Raw genomic sequence first — 20829 nt, forward strand, 5'->3', positions numbered from 1 at the left:
TTAGGAAAAGATTTTGGTTTGGGTTAAAATAACTACGGAAGTGGCGTTACGTAAGTACGGTAGTTACGTGACACATAAGTCGGGGACCTCTGGTTTCACACGGGTCACAAACAGCTAGCTCCTGGGTGAAAGTCCTGTGTTTTTTGGCCCACCCGTCCACCCCAACCTCCTCCCTTCGCGGACTCTAGCACTCTTTATACTACGTCGTTTGTCCTGGGTTATATACTAATTAAAGCGCATGTCTTTTTGCAGGTACGAACAGTGTATGAGAACAGCCTGCTGGATTACATTACTCAAGCAAGTTTTGGCTAATTGATTTTTATACTATAGAGAAATGAATGTAAGCCAATGGTTGACCGGTATGGTAGAAAAAGTATATAATAGTGCTTTTGTGCTGTACAAACATGATATTGAATTGCCATTATCTGTTGTCAGGTCTGAGACGTTCATAACCCTCCAACCTCAGATGTGATATGATGGTGCACTTACAGGTCAGATGAGCAATCCTCCTGTCCTTCATTCCTCTGAAGGTCAGAAGAATGAAAAGCCTGGCTCTGTGTTGAGCCACTGCTGGCCCTGACTGCAGGTCATTAAAGCTCTATTGAGTTTCTGCCAAAGCTCTGACTCTCCCAATATCTCACCATGGCTCATCTCAGCTGTCTCTTCCGTCAGGGCTTATACCGAGCCCTGAAAGGATCAACACCCAGTCCCTGTGTTCGCTGTACACTTGAGCATTCCCTCTTCGAAAAAACCGGCCGAGATCTACCTTGATATCATCCTTTTTGGCTTGGCTTCTGTGTATCACCACAAACGTATCAACCTCAGTTATATCGAAGTACCATGTGAGTGCAGGGCATAGAGGGCTTGCCTTTTCGTGCTGATTGAAAGTTGAGATTTTTTTGTGGTCTCAAAATGGGCATCTTGTGATTTTGTCAAGTGGTGCTTCAGCTCAAATCGTCATTTTTGTGGTCCTGGATCAACTCCCTGAACACTGAATCACAGACAAGTGATATCACCAAGCTGTCATTTGTCAAAAATTCTCCTCCTCTGGTGCACGCCGTGAATGAGGATGGGCATCCGGAGGTGTGATAGAGGGGGTTTGGGCCAGCGACAGGTCTGCAGGTGTCATGCGGCAGGTTAGGAGGTGTAAGGCCGAGCAGGATGATGGGCTGATTAATCCAGCAACACCTCGGGTCCAGTGGGAGAGAGTTCTCTCACGCAGCCAGAGAGGATCTGTAGCGAGGAAGTTACTCAGCACAAACTTGTAAAGTACACACAGGTCACAGACTCATTGATGTAATATTACTGTAGGTTTCACATTGTAGATTTACCACAAATCGTGTATATGTATAAAGGTAGGTAAAGCTTCAAGTTTAAAGGGAAATTCTCGTTTATTACAGTTTTTTCTTATTTTGGCCATCATCACTGTTGGTAACACTGTACTCACTAAGTTAATTGCTGAGATTGGGGAATATGGTGATAATGCTACAACAAAATCAACGGACCAAGGAGTCAGATGATGATGTACTGTAGGCTTTGAACAAACCCACACAAACTTATTTGAAAGAGAGAGTGGAGGTGAATGGTAAAATAACTACCCACACTGTCCGTTGTAAATTAAAATTTAACAGTTAACAGACCAAATTCCTGATTTCAATTTTGACCTGTGAAATCCCTTGAGTTCCTGTGCCTTAAAGGTGCAGTGTGTAGGATTTGGTGGCATCTAGCGGTGAGGTTGCAGATTGCAACCAACTGAAACTTCTCTTGGAGAACTACGGTGGCCGACGTGAAAACGCCAATGTCCCTATCTAGAGCCAGTGTTTGGTTTGTCCATTCTGGGCTACTGTAGAAACATGACGGGCGGCTCCGTGAAGAGGACCTGCTCCATATTTTCAAGTAATTGTACACTAAAGAAACCATACTTATTAATATTATATTCCATTTCTGCCAACAGATCCCCCTAAACGCTACAAACTGTTCCTTTAAGGGATTGTGATCAACATTTCAGGGCTTTCACATTGGGCTTGTGTTCAACATTTCTGATCGTGTGACCACTAAGCAATGGCTCTGGTGAGAATAGCGTGTCAAAATGATCGTACCAAAGTCATTCTAAAATGGGATTATCCCTCAAAGACTATGATCTTTAATAATTAAAATCATACTTGTCATTTTAAAAAGTTTCTAGAATTGTATCTAGTGCAATAAAGTAATGTGTCGTAATATAAAAACGTATTATAAGAGCATTACGTTGGTAAGAAAATGCAATTTATGCAAGGTTACGGAGTTGTGTATGGTAAGAATAACAGAGGATAGAGTGAGAGAGGATGGATGTACAGTCGATCATCTTCATTATCATCATCAACTTCAGATTCCTAACAAACACCTCTGCATTGGAAGGGCAATGACATTAATTCTAATCTGAAACAAACATCTCATCCTTCTATACAGTTTCTACTGAATGTATGCATGCATCTACAGTCTCAATGCAGGAGTGCAGTCTGTGTATGTGCTGTTTTTATATAGGCAGGAGGGTTGGTGGAAACTCTGACGAATAAAGAACTAATCAAAATTGAATGAGTCATTATCTGATTGACCCATTACTTGCTGACAAACTGTGCTGTATAATTTTCATTATTATACCCTTCCAGTGTTGTGGCTTCTGACTAAACTGCTTATCAGTTTATGTACTGAATGAACTCTTTACATGCTGTGGGCCTCTGTGTACACCCAAAATAAATTTCCCCCAGGACTGTTTGGTTGCTGATAGCACAATATTTCTTTTTTTTTTTTCCTGAAAAAGGGTGCATCAGTCAAGCCAAATTAATTTTAAAAAGCGTTCACTAAGCAAAAAAAATGTGTGGCCCAGTGTGATTTACAGAGAAACAAAGAAGTGAGCACATATCAAACTTTAAAATGTCACAATGCTGAAATAACAAGCTTGCCCTAGAGGAGATGGCTCAAGTAGAAAACTGCGGTGAGTTCAATCTGCTATCTGAGCTTCAAGTCCAGAAATCTGTCAACTAAACTGATTGGTTGGATTGCCTGCGCCCATCCTTCAGCTGGAGCCGTCGGTGGCCAGAGGATTTATCTGGCGAGCCACATCTTGTGTCAAAAGGCACATCGAGAGGTTACGCTTTGTCAATCTCACAGGCCATATGTCACTCATTTAAACATCTGCCTCGCATCGCGTTGTCGTGTGCACGCGTGTGCATGCTAGTGTTTGTATGGAGTAGTTAAGATTTTATTGATATAATCGGTGTGCAACAAATAGATTCTGTGTTGTTTGTTCTGTCACGGTTCATTGATTCCTATAATAGAAACCTTAAACTATCGAACACAACCATGAAATTACATCTAAACATCCACTGAGCCTTCATGACAATCTGAAGGCCTGAGTGTCCTGAATGCTTTATATTCCACTGAATGACATTTGGATGCACATTTCCCAGCTCCAGCCTCTGTCTCTCTTCCTTGTTCTCTTGCTCTCCTGCTGCGTGACACCCTGATATTGGATTGACCTCATAGGCTGCAGAGATCGGGACATCATTAGCTGCGACCAGCCGCAGACTTGCTGCTCAGGCCTCCTGCACTAAGCCACTGCCCCCGGACAGATCATATAGCGCTGATAGAACCCAGCTGTGCTCTCCGTTACACAGCAGCCATGGTGGCAATAGAGATGTCAGCAAGAAGAGACAGGCCATTAGAAGCCCTTGCAGCACTGTATGTAATGTCATTAGGTGTGGGTTAATCTGACTTCTATGATATGACCTAATGGGGGATCCTTTTAACTTACGAACCTACAATGTAAGTTAAATATGTAACATAAAAACATCTTGTTGAATAAAAGGTCATTAGAGAGGCGACTAGGGCTGACGTGGTGAAGGAATTTCCCCTGCGGTGATAATGATTGGCTCAACAGCGGGATATGCGGTATTATTGCAACTTCATATAAGATTTATTGTTAGGCTATTATAAGGTATATTGTTGCTTTTTAAATAGTGTAGCATAGTGTAAATACACAGCGCTCCTATTGCAAAGAATTAAAAAAAGAAAAAAACGTGAACATAGCGATTATTGCGACAGCTCTAGAGGCGACACATGAAATACAGTGAAAGATAATTTCTTCACGATCCCAGTTTGTAACTCTCTGTTATACATTTTGTAGCTCAGGTTGAGAAGAGTAACTAATTTCCTCTGCGGTGATAATGACTGACTCAACAGCGTGATATGCAGTATTATTGCCTTTTTGTTTTGCAAATTACTTGATTTATCCACATTTTAGTGCCATATAAATAAGCTTTATTGTTAGGCCATTATTAGGTATATTGTTGCTTTTTAAATGACAAAAGATGATTAAATACTTGTTTATTGTTAAATACAGAATACAGAAGAGCAATGAGGCGCAGCGTTTTTTATTTTCAGCTTAGACGCTTTGCTTGCATCTGGTTGCTATGATAAGGAATATCTGCAGAAATAAAAAAATATCAGCACAAGGAGGAGAACTTGCTCTGGATGAAGGGAGGGCTGAAGCACGTAGGGAGAGAGGACTGTATATGTGTTTTCATTTCTCCTCTATTGTTGTTGTTGTTGTTGTTATTCAGCACTTGTACATGTAGGATGTGACGGTTGGGCTCTGTGGTATTTGTCCCGCCCCTCCTCCATTGTAATTGGACAGCTGGGTAAAAGAGTGACAGTGACGAGCGCAGCGTTTTACCCAAAGTTGAACATTTTTCAACTCTCGACGATCAGATACAAACACCAAACGTGCAGCGCTCAGAGCAGAATAGATGCTCAGCTCATCTGCACGCTGCTGCCATTTGTAGCATAGTGTAAATATGCGGCGCTCCCATTGCAATGAATTAAAAAAAGAAAGAAACGTGTACAGTAGCGGTTGCGGCGGTTGCTTGCAATCCCCTGCGGTTGGATTGTCAGTAGCGCGGTACTGCATTATTGCGGTTATTGCCCTTGTTGCGATAACCCTGATGACATCAGCATGACATCACCAGGGTTATTTTCTTAGACTTTAGAAAGCCCCCCCGAGTGGGACTCCTCATAACAAGTAAACAAGTCTTTATGCATAAAATTCGTGGAGTGCCCATTTGATATGCAGCATATTTTATATGATTCATATAATACGCATATACTGTATATCATAACATAATAACTGAATAAAAGTAGCATGGCATCATAAGCCATACATATATTATTATTATTATACAGTTAGATGAGTGAAGTAATTCTGTATTTTTTAATTATAATAAAATTAATGTGTGCATATCAGCAAGCTGCTTTCATTTCACACAGATTTACAATATTTCAAAAAATACAAATAAATGTATTTCTCAATAATGTAATTACATCATCAACATATTACACATTGGTAAAAGCCTATAACTTCAATACTAATCCATGCTAAATTATACTTTCATGGCAGCAATTCTTTTGTAAGGGTGAGTCACATTTTTCAATCGGTCGATATCTCATTTTGGTACAAAACTCTTGTTTCTTTGTAATTCTCTGCAGACTATTTCCCTCTCCCACAGCCATGATCACAGGTAAAGGATCAAGCTGAGAGGGCTTATTGTTTTCCAATAGCTGCCCCGCGGCACAGTACTGAAGCCCTGGGTCTTAAATGACCACAGAAGGTATTGATCTTCATAAGGCACTGTTTTTGTTGTTAAATAAACACCACAGGAAATCTGATGAAAGAACCTCACCTTTGTCTGAGTCTCTGTCGGCCAACCTTCACCTGGAAAGCATTCCAGTATGGTGGGCTTTACTGGGAGAGAGTAAATACTGTGCATGCCACTTAATGTTAGATTGGGAAAGTGCGTTCACATTACTGAGTGTTATTAATGACGGAAGGGGCTTTTATGAAAGGTTTGTCCCCAGCCAGCTCCCACATGTGAACGGGTAGAATGATCACTTCCCTGAAGGCCTGAAGTCGAGGCAGGCAACGAGAGAATGATTATGGATTGAATTTATGACTTGCTTTCCACTGGTCTCCGAACACGTCTTCTGCTGGCGTGATGAAGCAAATTTCTCTCTTTTTAAAAACTTCTATTTACTCTGCTTCTCACTCTTCAGTCGGGAAATTGTTTTTCTCATTAGCCACGGACGCCGCGGTCTGAGTGCTTTATATCGTCTGTGAATAAGGCTCCCATTTCAGGAAGATGCAAAGGCGGCCACCCCGCTGCTGCCCCGAACCTAACCGTAACAACAAATGAAACAAATATAAGTGAAAATTCATGCTCTTGAACGACAACAGGGAAATCACTCTCTCTTACACCGTCTGCGTCTCTCTCTCCCTTCTTCGCTCTCCATGTAGCGTCGAGGTCTGAGCTCCGAGCGGACCTCCAAGGCTGTTCAAGCACAAGCGGGGAATATAACGAGCCTCAGCACACATCATTGGCAAACAGTTGACACTAGTACAATTTATTGTCAACGTCCTCCCTATTACCCCCTCAACTCTCTCTTTCAGAGCTCCCTTTTCTCTGCGTTTCTGCTTTCAGCGTGGCCTTTCAAGCTTCGTCGGCTTTGTGTGCGTAGGTGTACATGGGCGTGAGTGGAGAATACTTTTAGCTAATGAGATCTTCCTTCAAAAAAAACAAAAAAAAAAACGCAAAAAGGTGTACTCTCTCTCCCTTCCACTCTCTCTTATGCTCTCACTCTCTGTCTTACCAGCATAACCCTTATTACCCTCCTAATTGGATCATGCAACGCTCCTTTGAGTCGGAGGAGCAGGCCAAGTGACCCACAATCCCTCAGTCTTGTTCTACCTCGCCCCATAGTTATCACTTCTACTGTAGCTGAGGAGCTGATAGCATATCAAAGTCCCGCAGGAAATAATATAATGAAACTGAGAAGATCTGTATCTTAAAAACAGGGAAGTCATACACACATCGTACTGTGAAGATGATAAAGCATCAAATACATTTTTCTGTTTGGTGCGAGAGGAATTCAGGGTTTTTTACTCAAAGACAAAAAAGCAGCCATTGGTCTTTGTAGATAAAATATAATGGCGTGTGCTTATCAGTATTCCTGCCAGTGATCTTCACCCGACAAAGTGGCAGTCTCCGCTGAACGCACTGCAATGCCGGAGAGATAAGCGAGTAATGCTGCAGATAGCACTGTTCTCACCTTTAGATAATTTTGCGTGTAGAGTGTCAGATGATTGCTGATTATCGAACCGCTTTACAGTTGATCTGAATCTCATCTGCACTTAACCTCATTGTTCCTGGAGCAGAGGTGAGAGGAATGTCAATTGGAGTGTGTCTTGTGTGCTCTCTGGCTCTGTTTCAGCTCTCTCTCTCTTTGCCATTCACTCACACACACACACACACACACACACAGGGATACATGCTGCATGTGCACACACAAGCAAACACATTCAGAGCCCCTCTATCCGTCTCACAAACAAACACGAACGCATCAAGAGCTCCTCTTTCTCCCCGCTAACACGCTCACACTAACACCCAGACTCGCTGCATGTCTATAGAGCAGACACAGGCCCATGAAAAATGCATGTCCCTTTGCGTGTTTCATAAGAAACACTCATCGGGATTCCATTCCCATCTCAGCTGAAACACCGCACAGGAATATCAATTACACTGGCAATTTGGGTGGCGGTTGTAGGCAGGGAATGGCGCTGAACGAGAAAATGGGATCCACGGTGTCATCGTAATGAGAGGGTCACCGTCTCCTGCAGCTCTAGGGCCGGCATTGCTTGCACAGATTATAAAATACACGTTGGCTTGAATGTGATGGAAGTGCTGTTGAGTACGGTGGTGGAATCACGATAAGATGACGAGCCAACGAGGCACTGGAAAAGCAAATGACCTTTCACGGCGAAGTGGACCAACAGCCGACCTGGGAGAGGCTTTAGGTTTTGTAATCATGAGGGTGAGACTATTATTAACGCGGGCTGCTTTAAAATAACAAGTGATCTAGGATTCTACTTTTCCTCTGAATAGTTTATGCAAAACTAAATATTTGAGAGCAGTTTATCCCTATTTTTCTTCATCATTAATCATTTTTATTGTGTAAAACCATTCCTGCACAACGGTAAACTGGCTATAATTTCAGATATTTTCAGCGTGGGCTTTGATTTCTAATCTTTTCACCACCATTAATCAAACTCGTTAGTTTGCTGTAGAGTTATCTACTCCTAAACTAGCAGGGAGAGCTACTTTCTGATACAATCCAAAGGTCTCAAAAGGGAAGTCAAGCAGTCTAACACAGAAAGCAATTAAATCATGCCCTATACCACTTGTCAGCAAATTGAGAAAGATTAATTTTATGACCTGGCTCTGGTATAATTACTCTAGGTGTAATGTTTTGTTTTGTTGTATTGTCAAGGGGTCTGGCTTTTGTGTATTTCTTGAATCGTTACAGATACTGCCATGATTTTGCATGTATGCTGTATATGCACATATATATATATATATATATATATATGCAAAATGTGTTTTTGTGTAAATTTACTATAAAAAAATATGCTCAAATCATAACATGGCAAACTGCAGCCCAACAGGCAACAACAGCTGTCAGTGTGTCAGTGTGCTGAATTTGACTATGACTTGCCCCAAACTGCATGTGATTATCATAAAGTGGGCATGTCTGTAAAGGGGAGACTCGTGGGTACCAATAGAACCCATTTTCATTAACATATCTTGAGGTCAGAGGTCATAGAACCCCTTTGTAAATGGCCATGCCAGTTTTTCCTCGCCAAAATTTAGCGCAAGTTCGGAACATTATTTAGCCTTCTTTCACGACAAGCTAGTATGATATTGGTTGTTACCAAAGGATTCTTTAGGTTTTCTAGTTTTATATGATGCCTACAACATTACATACAATAACGTGTTACATGTTTGGTTATTGATGCCTTTTTATATGAAATAAGCTGCACTGAATCACACCCCCAGAGTTCAACAAGTAATGCATTGCAATGTTGTGAAGACATATACTTTTAGAATAATGTACTACCTCACTGGGTCCACATTCCTCTTCATATTGTATAGGCTAGTGTCCCTGAATTCAACCCCAAATTTAAACTACTTCATTTTTTTTATCTTGGGCATTGCACTTTGAAAATACTGCATTTTGTAACAACTCACTCTATACTATACAATATCTCAAGAGTTGAACCATACGCATTTTCATACCCTGATTGCAATGCACACTTACATGTGCGTGTATCTATCTCATTCTATCACAGGAGAATCCTTATATGTGCAACAATGAATGTGACGCCACCACTGAGGAGCTGGCTCATCCTCCAGAGTTGATGTTTGACTTTGAGGGTCGCAACCCTACGACGTTTTGGCAGTCCACCTCATGGAAGAAATACCCAAAGCCCCTCCAGGTGAACATCACGCTGTCGTGGAACAAAACCATCGAGCTGACCGACGACATCGTGCTGACCTTTGAGTCAGGCCGACCGGAGCAGATGGTCCTGGAAAAGTCGCTCGACTATGGCCGGACCTGGACCCCGTACCAGTTCTATGCCACCGACTGCCTGGACGCCTTCACCATGGAACCCAAGACAGTCAACGACCTCACCCAGCGCACCCTGCTGGATATCATCTGCACTGAGGACTACTCCCGAGGCTACGTGTGGAAGAACGACAAGACGGTACGTTTTGAGATAAAGGACCGCTTTGCCTTCTTTGCCGGGCCTCGGCTACACAACATGGCCTCGCTGTACGGCCAGCTGGATACCACCAAGAACCTGAGGGACTTCTTCACCATCACTGATCTGAGGATTAAGCTGCTGAAGCCAGCCACTGGAGCCACCATGGTGGATGAGAATAACCTGTCCAGATACTTCTACGCCATCTCTGACATCAAGGTGCAGGGCAGGTAAGACTCTTTTATAATTCTTACTGGTCTTTTAAAGCAGCTTCAGTTTGTAAATTGTCTTTTTATTAATTTATAACCCTAAGTTATGTTTACATGCAATGTTTTTCGCCAAAAAACACTGTGTGTATCCTTAAGGTCTAAACAAACATGTTGAGTTCAAATCCTTCCTCATAAATCATTTACAGAGCTGATTTGTCAATATTTTAAATCGTGCATGTTACATCCACGTTTACTTGTTTGCAGTCTTTTTTCTTCACTGCCTTTATTGGTGCATTGCTGCACCTCTTTGCACAGCTGTCAACAAAACCTAAACACCGAAGTGGAGGTCTTTCACAAAAAGAGCCTCCAATTTTCTGTTAACTAAAACTGACCTTTGTCGGGGGAGTTATTTTTTCAAACAGTAGGAGTTCTGTGATGATATCAATACTCCTCAAATTCCTGTAGTCCTCAGCAGTGGATGAAGACAGATCAATAATGATGGATGTTGTGGATGGATTGGTAGAAATGATATCTTTATAATTTTCACAGAACATCAGTATTACCTGGGGTGGCCAATAGGGTTGGGCGATAGACGAATATATCGGCTATTTGCGATTGGCTCATGCCGCCTACACACACACACACAGACATCTGTGCGAATACATCGGCAATCGGCGGTTATTGGGCTGACGATGGCCAGTTGGAAAAATTTTACATATTGCCTAACCGTAGTGGCCGACCATGTGCTATTGAGTTCCAACAGTTTGCAGGTTCATTTCAAACCATAACACCACACACTGATTAGCACTACTTTTAGAGAGCTCATCAGTGAGATCACCTGCTGAGGCGATCAGCTGGAATGACAACCTACAGACTGTGGCTTCTCCGTGGTACATGGCACCACCCCCGGTGTAGACCAACCTGGTTTTTCTGTGTAGAAGTTGCCTCTTGTTGGTGTTGTTCGGGTGGTCCAGTTTTGGCATAACAAAATCCAACATATCTCATTTCCACAAAGGGACATCAGATATGTTTCTAATTATGATTTTGGAAAGCACCATCAACTGACCAGAATGGTTAACTACCACAGTCTAAACATGAATGCAAGTCAATCCCAATATCCCCCCTAATGCCTTAAAGGGATAGTTTGGGTGTTTTGAAGTGGGATTGTATGAGGTATTTATCCATAGTAGGTGTATTACTCGGCATGCCCCCAGCATCGATAAACGGACAGGAGCACAGGCACTGGAGCAAAGAAATACAGTGCTGTGAACGGGGACGGCAGAAAAATATATTTTAACCACCTAAAAAAAAGGCTCACCTAAAAATGTTTTATATCTGTTTAAGTGTACACTATATTTATAATATTTCCAACGTTGAACTGAACTGAAAGTGAAATACTGTTTTTGTCATCTGAGCCTGCTGGCTTTAGAGAGAGCATTGATAAGTTTCACTTTCAGTTCAGTTCCCCATCAGAAGGGAGAAGGAAAGGGCTGTCTGACGGCAAGATAAAGATGCGAAAATATTCTAATATAGCGTACACTTTAACGGATATTGATTTTTTAAGGTGAGCCTTTGTTCTAGGTGGCTAAAATATGTTTTTCTGTTGTCCCCGTTTACAGCACTGTGTTGCTTTGCTCTTGTGTCGGTACTCCTGTCTGTTTCTCCAAGCTGGGGGCATGCTGACCGTCATCTACTGTAAATAATACACCTACTATGGATAAATATCTTATACAACCCCAGTTCAAAACACCCGAACCATCCCTTTACGCCCTAAACCCTCAGGGACTTACTGACGTCACCTAGTAAATGCCTGAGTGTGAGAGGCTGCAAGGACTCAAAATGGTATTAATACGAATGTGACAGCACTTTGCATGTTATGTACAATTGTGGGTTTTTATTTTACGTTTTTTACTGCCTGATTTGAACGTCTGCCAGGCTCCTGCCTTACTAGACAAGAGGTAATCATCAAATAATCAATTTATTTGTATTTGTCAAAATATATCATTAAGCAAATTAAAAAAAAAAAGTTGATGAATGTACCATCTTAAATGCTTAATGGTAATTTAGCGTTTCTATGTAAATTTATAATACCAGGCTGAATACCCAGGTGCCGTCCTCTGTTTACCTTTTTTTTTTTTTTAAAACGCCTCTGGGCTTTCCCTGGTAACCCTGCTTAACATCACAAAGCTATGAATTGTGGGTTATTGCCTCAAGCAAAATCTGCAATAATGCGATCTTACGGAAAGTGTGCATATAAGGGCTCAAGTTGACAGTTGGACAGCCCTTAAACCCTCACGGCCTTTGCGGGAACGCGCCTCCAAGGCCGCGGGTCTATGAGTGTGGACATTGGGATTGGCTCTATGAATGCATTTTTATAAGGAGGATTCCTAAGTGAATAAATACATGATATTACGCATTAAAGCTTCAAAATGCAAAGGCCTAAGTCTTGCACAATTTGCACTTGTAGACATGTAGCAGTCAAAGTGTTCAGGTGGCCCAGACAGTGTGAATTCAACCGAGCCCAAAAGTCCGTTTCTAAAATTAGTCTGAATCAGGCAAAAAAAGGAGCCGCCTGAGCAGACGCTGAACTCTACTCTCCTAAATTACTTATTATAACCCTAACTTGACAAGGACAGAGGGCTGAGATTTCCTCCTGTGAGCCGTGGCGAGGAGAAGAGTTTTAATGCATGTCTCTCTGCATTTTTTATTGCGGACACACATCAAGATTCCGGAGACATCTCATAACCCCATAATGTGATATTACGATTATTGGGTCAGGTAGCACATAAATTCTGGAGAGCCGAACTTACTTTGGTTACATTTTTTAGTTTTAAAACATTGTTGTCAGTTTAATTAAATAACAACATTACCTAGAGCTTTTCTGTTGATTACCACAACTTTTGATGAATACGAACATTTTTACACCGTTACTAATCTCTATATAATTACACAAATGTTCTTATTCGTAATTAATTCACTTTTTTAATTACACCCACAGATATCACCATCCACATTTCTCAATGCCATTATACAAGCAGAAGTCAGCTGCTAAGGCTGTAAACAGAATCATTTACTGTATGACTAAATGTTTATTAACTGTGTTTGTTTATTCCAATTAAACCAGTTCAATTTAGTTTATTATTTACTTGCACACAATAGTGGGGACCGAGGCCACAACACAGGAGAGAAAAGAAATTTAAAAGTGTTTTTATTTTCTGATGAAAAACATCTTAAGTGTAGAGCCTTGTGTGAGGCAGAATTTAGCCGAAAGTCAAAGATCTCCGTGTGCACAGTTATGTTCAGGTACATTACCATTAGCTATAGAAACAGGCAGTTTTACTGGCCTCCCTGAGGAGAAAAGACTTCATGTGATTTAGGTGAGACTGGAGACGAAGTCGATTTCAAGTTTTATTGCTCATTATATGATGATTTAAGGGCTCTTTAAGTGAAATGCCCTTAATTTCTGAGTTTTCCTGGATGAATGACCATAAGAAACGTGAGCTGTATTTTAGGAAGGGAACATTTTGTGTGGCGTTTATTATTTCTATAGCTCGGGTGAGGAGACAAAGTTCTTTTTTGCATCGTAATGTAAGACGTTATGTTCATATTATAATAAATAAATAAATATGACAAATTGATAGTACATGATGTATAACTTTAATTTTATTAAAGCTGCATTCAGTGATTTTTGGCCACTTGGGGGCAGCTGGACATGGACATTTTATCAGCTTAGTCCTTATGGCAAACTTGGTAGCAAACAGTTGCTTATTCCACCAGACACGTATCAATATTAGCATTCATTTGGAGTCCATTCATTTGGCCACCTGATTAATGGAAGTCCAATATTCAATCTCGTTTTAGCTGTGGTCTGGTTGCTCAACCCGGTCTCACGGGAATGCGTATAAATAGCACAACATCACACAGACATTCTACTTGTCATGAAGACCCATTTTATGCTTTCCGCATGTCATTTGTCTGCAGTTAGGTTTAGGCCAAAAAAACACTTAGTTAGGTTTAGGAAAAACGCCATGGTTGGGCTTGAGTTAAGTACGTAAACTAAGTAGAATACGTACAGAAACAACGTAGCATAAGTGCGGAAAGCACGTGACAAACATCATTAACGTAACTTACAAAATAAAACACGGGTCTCCTGGTCAAAAGTCGTATGTTTATTGGACCCATCCTCCTCCCCAACTGCTCGCCATAAGCGGCCTTTCTCTCTTTTTATTCTATTTCACTAGCTCTGAGCGTAGCTTATTTATGCGGATGCGTTTATATTGCAGTCAGTACAGACTACATGACATACAAATGACACGCCAAAAGCTATTGCAAGCTAAATGCCTTGCTCATTATCGTGTCATTCATACGCCATTTTGTGCGACCGGACTGGGTCTCCACCAACTCCTGAGGGACAAATCTGACTTTTCAGCTGCTAATTGCTCCACTATGTTCAGCAGATAGTCGCAAACTTTGTCTGTTTGCCATTTTGTGCAGAGCAGGTAGTGTACAGTGCGTTTATTCGTATTTATCGCTGGAAACAAGGATGATAAAAGCATGCGTCTGCTGGCCCAAAAACAAACAAAAACAGTCCAAAAATATATTAAAAAGGTTTGTAGAGCTGAGTGCGACTGCAGAGCTGGCTGATTTGAGTGGGTTTGTCACTACAAGCATCCCCCTTCACATCAAACACAATAATTTGATCCATTGTTAATATAAAAAATATTGATTAGTGCAGCTTTAAAGAGAGCCAATTCTATTTCACCTCTTTTTAATTTAGATATTCCTCTGTCTCCACTTAAAAATTGGTAAAGGTTTTCCTATTTTCCCCCATTTGAAAACCTACATTTTCAGTAGAATTATTCCGTCTGCTTACCGGCATGTCGTTAACACAGCCTGCAATGTTGCGACGTATAATATATCCATCAGTGAGTCATCAGAATGCCTCTGTGATTTTCAGGGAATGGAAACATTGTCGTTTCATGATGCATGGAAATGGCCCACATGATGGTCGTAAAGCCTCTACAGCTGCTCTCCAAATGGGACCTGTGTTGCTTGCTGCAGTTGGTTTATATGAGGATAACTAGGTTGGTAATGACCCATCAGATGGGCCCTCGGTGAATTGAAACAGTTAGTCCCTAATTAGAATTCAGTCGACTTCAATGGCAGATTAGAACCATTAGCACGTTGGCTAATTGGTAGGAGACTAATCTTGTAATTAAGAGCATTTGCAGCTGATTAAATGGTAATCATCGGAGACACATCAGTGAAACGTGGAGACATTCTGAATTGCCAGGCCGCGGTTCCAAATTTAGCCTTGCCCTGTTTAATAATGAGTAGATTTATGGCTTAATCTATGAGGTTTCCTTTTTGAGCAAGCTGTAGTTTACGCTTTAAATAACACACATTTTCAAACATCTCTAGTACGTTTTAATCATCTTTGATTTGTTCAGATTTTTGCAACCAGCAGTCAGTCACTGAACATGAGCTGTCATAACTGGCAAAACATCTGACAACACTTTATGATGTTTGATGACTTTGATCACATGCCACAACAACTTTTTCATAATGGTGGCAAGTGGTATTCGCAATTCATCTATCAGAGCGATATAAAAGTTATGCAGTCAGACACACTCTTCCAATATTCTCACTCGTACTGTAAACATGAATTGATGAGTTCTACATTGCAGGGCTTGCCACCAAGCAGAGAATAGCATCTCCCACAGATATCTTATTTTGCCATTCATTAGAAAGAGTAAAAGGTTGGATGGGAGGAAAATAAGCTATTTTGCCCAATTTTCCATCCTGCCCCCGGGTATCAAATTCAATTTTCCACCAAAAGTTTGCAGTGAGAAAGAAAAGAAAATAAACATACGATTTCTGTCCAGAGGTGGATCAGTAACTCACTTGAAAGAGGGCGTTGGAGACGGGTGGGGAGAGACTGATTAGAGTTCCGACCAGACTCAGCAGCCTCCTGGCTACAACCAAATGTGAAAGCCTTATCACAGAATGACCATCCTGTCCGAGAATTCCTAGAATACTCCACAAATGCTGATTAACTTTCACTCATATACCGCTGAATATGTGCAGTGTCAGGTGACCTGCGGATATGTTTGTGAATGTCACAGCTCTGAATGGATGGATGCCTAAATAAATGTCAAATTATATTTCCACAATGATCTGTGAATGCTTTTGCCTCATTTCACACTTAAATTTCAGAAATGACAAAAGTAATATGAATTCACCTTGTTTGCGTAAAGTTCACAAGAAGTTTGCAAATATGAAAAGATAATATAAAAATTAGTCAAAAATTAATAAGTCATTTAAATTGGTGAAAATGTTAGAAAAAAATCAATCATAGAACAATTGAACTCACCCACACCCTGTTTTTCTTGAGGATCATTTTGTCACACAAGGTCACAACGTTTCATATTTAAACCAGGGCTGTCAATCGATTAAAATATTTAATCGTGATTAATCGCATGATTGTCTATAGTTAATCACGATTAATCGCAAATTAATCACATTTTTCATCTGTTTGAAATGTACCTTAAAAGGGAGATTTGTCAAGTATTTAATAGTCTTATCAACATGGGAGTGGGTAAATATGCTGCTTTATGCAAATGTATGTATATATTTATTATTGGAAATCGATTAACAACACAAAAAAATTACAAATATTGTCCAGAAACCTTCACAGGTACTGCATTTAGCATAAAAAATATGCTCAAATCATAACATAAACTGCAGCCCAACAGGCAACAATAGCTGTCAGCAGTGTGCTGACTTGACTATGACTTGCCCCAAACTGCATGTTATTATCATAAAGTGGGCATGTCTGTAAAGGGGAGACTCGTGGGTACCCATAGAACCCATTTTCATTCACATATCTTGAGGTCAGAGGTCAAGGGACTCCTTTGAAAATGGCCATGAAAGTTTTTTCCAAAATATAGCTTAAGTTTGGAGCGTTATTTAACCTCTGCGACAATCTTTTATGACCTGGTTGGTACCAATGGATTCCTTAGGTTTTCTAGTTTCATATGATGCCAAAATCTTCACAGCTTTAAAACTGAGCCCGCTACAACCTAAAAATTGCAAGTTGCATTAATGCATCAAAGATATTAGTGGCGTTAAAACAAATTTGCACTAATGCGTTACGGTCACATTAACTTTGATAGCCCTAATAATAAGTTTGTTGTCACCTTTAAATACTTCCAGATACAAAGGAGTTGCGTCAGACAGCAACTTAAAACATCAGCAGTAGAAGATCTACCAGTTTGCAAGGAATCACACTCACACTGGATGATTCTGCACCTCATGATTTATGTCCAATGCCAAGTCAGTACCAGTAAAGGAAGTAGTGAGCCCTTCAGGCAGAAAGAAAGGGTGTGGAGGTCAGGGTGGTGGAATTTCAGTCAAGAGACCAGAGTATGTGAACCTCCACGTTTCTCCCTTTCAGTAACACACATCTTGCAAAGCCATGCACTGCAAACCTTCAACTCGCTGCCACCCCCGCTCTCTTTCACAGTGAAAGAAGTATGAAATATGGTGAGCGATCACATATGTTGCATCCATCTAGTAGTGTTTCAATATCAGCGGGGAGAAAGCCGACCCTGAGCAATAAAACCTAATGCTGTAGGTAACCCCTTACATCCAGCTCAACCCTTACCATACCTAGTCGTACTATAGATATCATGCTCAGAACTGATTACTCTGGTAACACAATGAATCCACACAAAAGTAAATAAAACAGCATCCTCAACATGGTTCATTTGTGCAAGTTGAGCGTACAAATCTTTAAAGACTGAGGCTCATTACCTGCAGGCTCTTGGAAGCCATTGCGAGAAAAACATAATGAAATCCCAAACTTAAGTGCCCGAGGCAGGTTGAAGCAAAGCAGGCACGCCAATAAAAGTAAATAACATTTCATTCAGAAATAAATCCTTAGAAGCTCGAGACGCCACACACGGTAACACAAAAGAACCAGGGTAGATTTCTCCTTTAATAATCGAAGAATTGTTGCAGAGCACAAGTTTATAAAAGTGGCTTTACAAGGCTCAGAATCACATTGTTCAAAATACTGTGACAAATCTTCCTGTACAATAGAGGTCTTGTATGATAGAAAAAGTTGTGGGTAAAAGAAGACATGAGGAAAAGCTAGTAGGGGGATTATTTTGTTCACCTCTCCTGAGCAGAGAGTCGTGTGTGGCGGGGGTAGCCGTGCTATTGATTTCTAATGTTATCCCACATCAACGGAAAACAAAAACCTTGAACCGTGCAGGCTGTCCCACCTTTCACGTCTCCCTCTCCATCGTTCCTCACTTATTGATCAGATGTCTGCTCGTTAATTAAGACGTGACCGCTACCGGCTGGCTGCGCGGTCAGAGCTGCACATCTGCAGGGCTGCAGCGGGGCCTGGGAATGAGAGGCAGCTAATCCATAAGTGCTAATGTGCTATTTTTCTCATCCCCCCCATGTCATTCTCTATTTTTCCCTAACCGCTTCTCTCGTTTTTCTTTTTTTTACTTACCTCACTGTTTCTTTCTCTTTTCCTTTTTTTTTACCTAAACATTGTCAAAGTAACCATAAAATAACTTTTTAACACGGCCACAGGTCTTATGTCAAGATACAAAGCTGTCACTATATATATACACACATACAGAGACATGTATTTCCAAGTTCATGCAGTTTAGAATGAGTGGGAATTATGCGTAATTAGGCAATGTTATTATATTAAATTAGATTAAACTTTATTGTCAATGCACAGAGTGCCGGTACTGAGACAATGAAATGTAGTTTAGTATCTAAACAGAGTGCGGAAAGCAGTTAAGTGCAGAGTAATGTGCATAATAGAGCCAGGGCGAGTGTTTTTTCAAACAAGCGACAGCCTGTTCGCTGACGCACGGAGCAGGTTAGGGCATCTTCATTGGGAAAAACTGAAACAATCTGAAGTTTGCTCGTTCACATCACGTCCAGTTAGGAAGAGGTGTCAGGGGTAGATATGTAAGGGATAATGTACAGCATGTGAAATATACTCTGAAAGGGTCTTGCATCGCCCTGAAGGGGTTTATTTCACAATAATGACCCGCTAGCTGTACATTACCCCGCTTATTACACGGCTACTTACTTTAGAAATCAATAATTTGACACAAAAACGGTCCGTAAGGGTCCAACATCAGAACTGCCTCCATAGCAACGGACAGCCAGTAGAACGCCATGATTGACCAATCAGAATTGTGTATTCGACAAAGTCATGTAACAAGAATACGCTAAGATATATATACAGTTTGAACAGTATGAAACATGCAGCAATTACAGTTGGTCAGTGTGGCCATTTAGTCTTCTATTACTGGCATAACATTTTGTATACATTTTGTATACATTTTGTATACATTTTGTATTTTGTATATATTAACTAACGACGTATATCTACTTAAGAACTAATTTGTGTAGCGCAACTTGTGATGCATAAATCTCCAGTTAACATTATTATGAATATGCTAAGTTTGAGTTTAAGACAGTTGGTGCAGCTCCAGGATTACTGTACGCAAAGACACGTTGATGTTTCTCAAAGACTTATTGATCATAGAACATTTAATCATTTTTCATTTCGGAAAATATGCCATTTTTGATACTAGTCTTGTGCAATTCAATACCCAGTGAAACGCTGCTCTGTAACACATCAGGAAGTTAGAATATCTAATGTTAACATGACTGCAGGCTTGTAGAAATTAAAAAGAGAGAGATGTTTTATTCCCTTCTGACTTTCTATGCTGACAAATATTAAACAAAAGCAAATGTCAAAGACAAAACATATCCTGATTCTTCCCTCTGAGGTAAACTGTACAAGAGTTATTCAAAGGCAATTTAGATACAAAAGAATATTAGTTTTAGATAAGATATGAAACATTTTAGTATTATTATATGCTCCCCAATGTTCCCCTCGAGCTATAGACAAACTCCGTATCCCTCTCTCCCGGTGGGAATCTTGAGCTCATAAAAGTACCGTATCACACACTTCAACTGTATCTTGCACTTAAAAGGAGTCTATCTAAATGTAGCTCCTCCACAGTGCACTCACAGGACGGGCATCGCACCCAGTTGAACCACATATAGAAGATCTAAACAAGGTATGCCTTCCAACAGTTGCGTATAGAAATTCAAGAAAAAAGTGTCATGATATTGCACCATATCATCGACTGTATAATGTGCTGGGATATTTCCCTCCCTCATTCATTTAAACTTCTGACATTTGAATCCTTCTATCCCTACTACAGTATGTTTGCGTGTCTCTCTCACTCTTTCTCTCTGTACATTTATAAGGCAGGACAGGATGCAGCGGGAGGAAATAAATTCCTCTGGAGTGTTTGAGTAAAGGATGTTGTTGAGTAGCTAGATGGAATTTGTCGTTGATTTTTTAGCTCAGTGGGTTCAAATGATTTCATAATTTTTGACTGTTGCAGAGTACACTTCTGCAAAGACGGCAGAGCATGCACAGTTGCACAGTGTGTGTAGTTTTTAACCCAGCCCAAGTTTTTATACTTTTTCCTCCTTCAATATTTTCACATTCAAAAAGGTTTTTGAACCCAGATCCACCCTCATCTTTAAGCAATTTCTGTTTCCCTTCCTTTAAGGATGTTTGCTGCCTCCGACAGATGCTTTTTCATTTCATGTCTAGTGTGAAGACTGTGTCAAAGTGTGCTGTTGAATCACCTATTGCCAACGTTCAATTGTTGATACCATTATTTGCAATTTAAATCATCCCCGGACAGTTAACAGCATACATACTACATGGTTAAGTAGCAGTTGAGACATCTTTTACCTTTATCGACCTCAATAGGTGACGAAAAGATAGGCATCTATTCCTCTGGAGTTACATCAGACTGTAACTCAAATTCAAAATTTCAGAGATCTCTAAATAGCTAATGAGCAGCGTGGTTACTATCTTTAAGACACAAGGTATAGTTTATGGAAATGTCTGTTTTAAAGACC

General features: G+C 40.6%; 1 protein-coding gene and 2 long non-coding RNA genes across 5 annotated transcripts in view; 1 reads left to right on the forward strand and 2 right to left on the reverse strand.

Moving 5' to 3' along the window:
• Window positions 1–20829, reverse strand: part of LOC119499294 — a 151518-nt gene that overhangs the window by 80874 nt on the left and 49815 nt on the right. The window lies entirely within an intron of this gene.
• LOC119499293 (netrin-G1-like) overlaps window positions 1–20829 on the forward strand; it is a 76138-nt gene that overhangs the window by 26197 nt on the left and 29112 nt on the right. For all 3 annotated transcript variants that reach the window (XM_037788573.1, XM_037788572.1, XM_037788574.1), the window contains exon 3: window positions 9218–9861. In XM_037788573.1, the coding sequence (XP_037644501.1) occupies window positions 9218–9861 (644 nt within the window). The remainder of the gene's footprint in view (window positions 1–9217; window positions 9862–20829) is intronic.
• LOC119499296 lies at window positions 1888–18971 on the reverse strand. Its single transcript, XR_005209368.1, has 4 exons — window positions 18961–18971; window positions 12019–12027; window positions 8986–8989; window positions 1888–1960 (listed from the first exon to the last, which is right to left on the reverse strand). It is a non-coding gene; the product is annotated as an uncharacterized LOC119499296 (long non-coding RNA).

Source organism: Sebastes umbrosus, chromosome 12 (assembly GCF_015220745.1).
Source record: "Sebastes umbrosus isolate fSebUmb1 chromosome 12, fSebUmb1.pri, whole genome shotgun sequence".
Lineage (NCBI taxonomy): Eukaryota > Metazoa > Chordata > Actinopteri > Perciformes > Sebastidae > Sebastes > Sebastes umbrosus.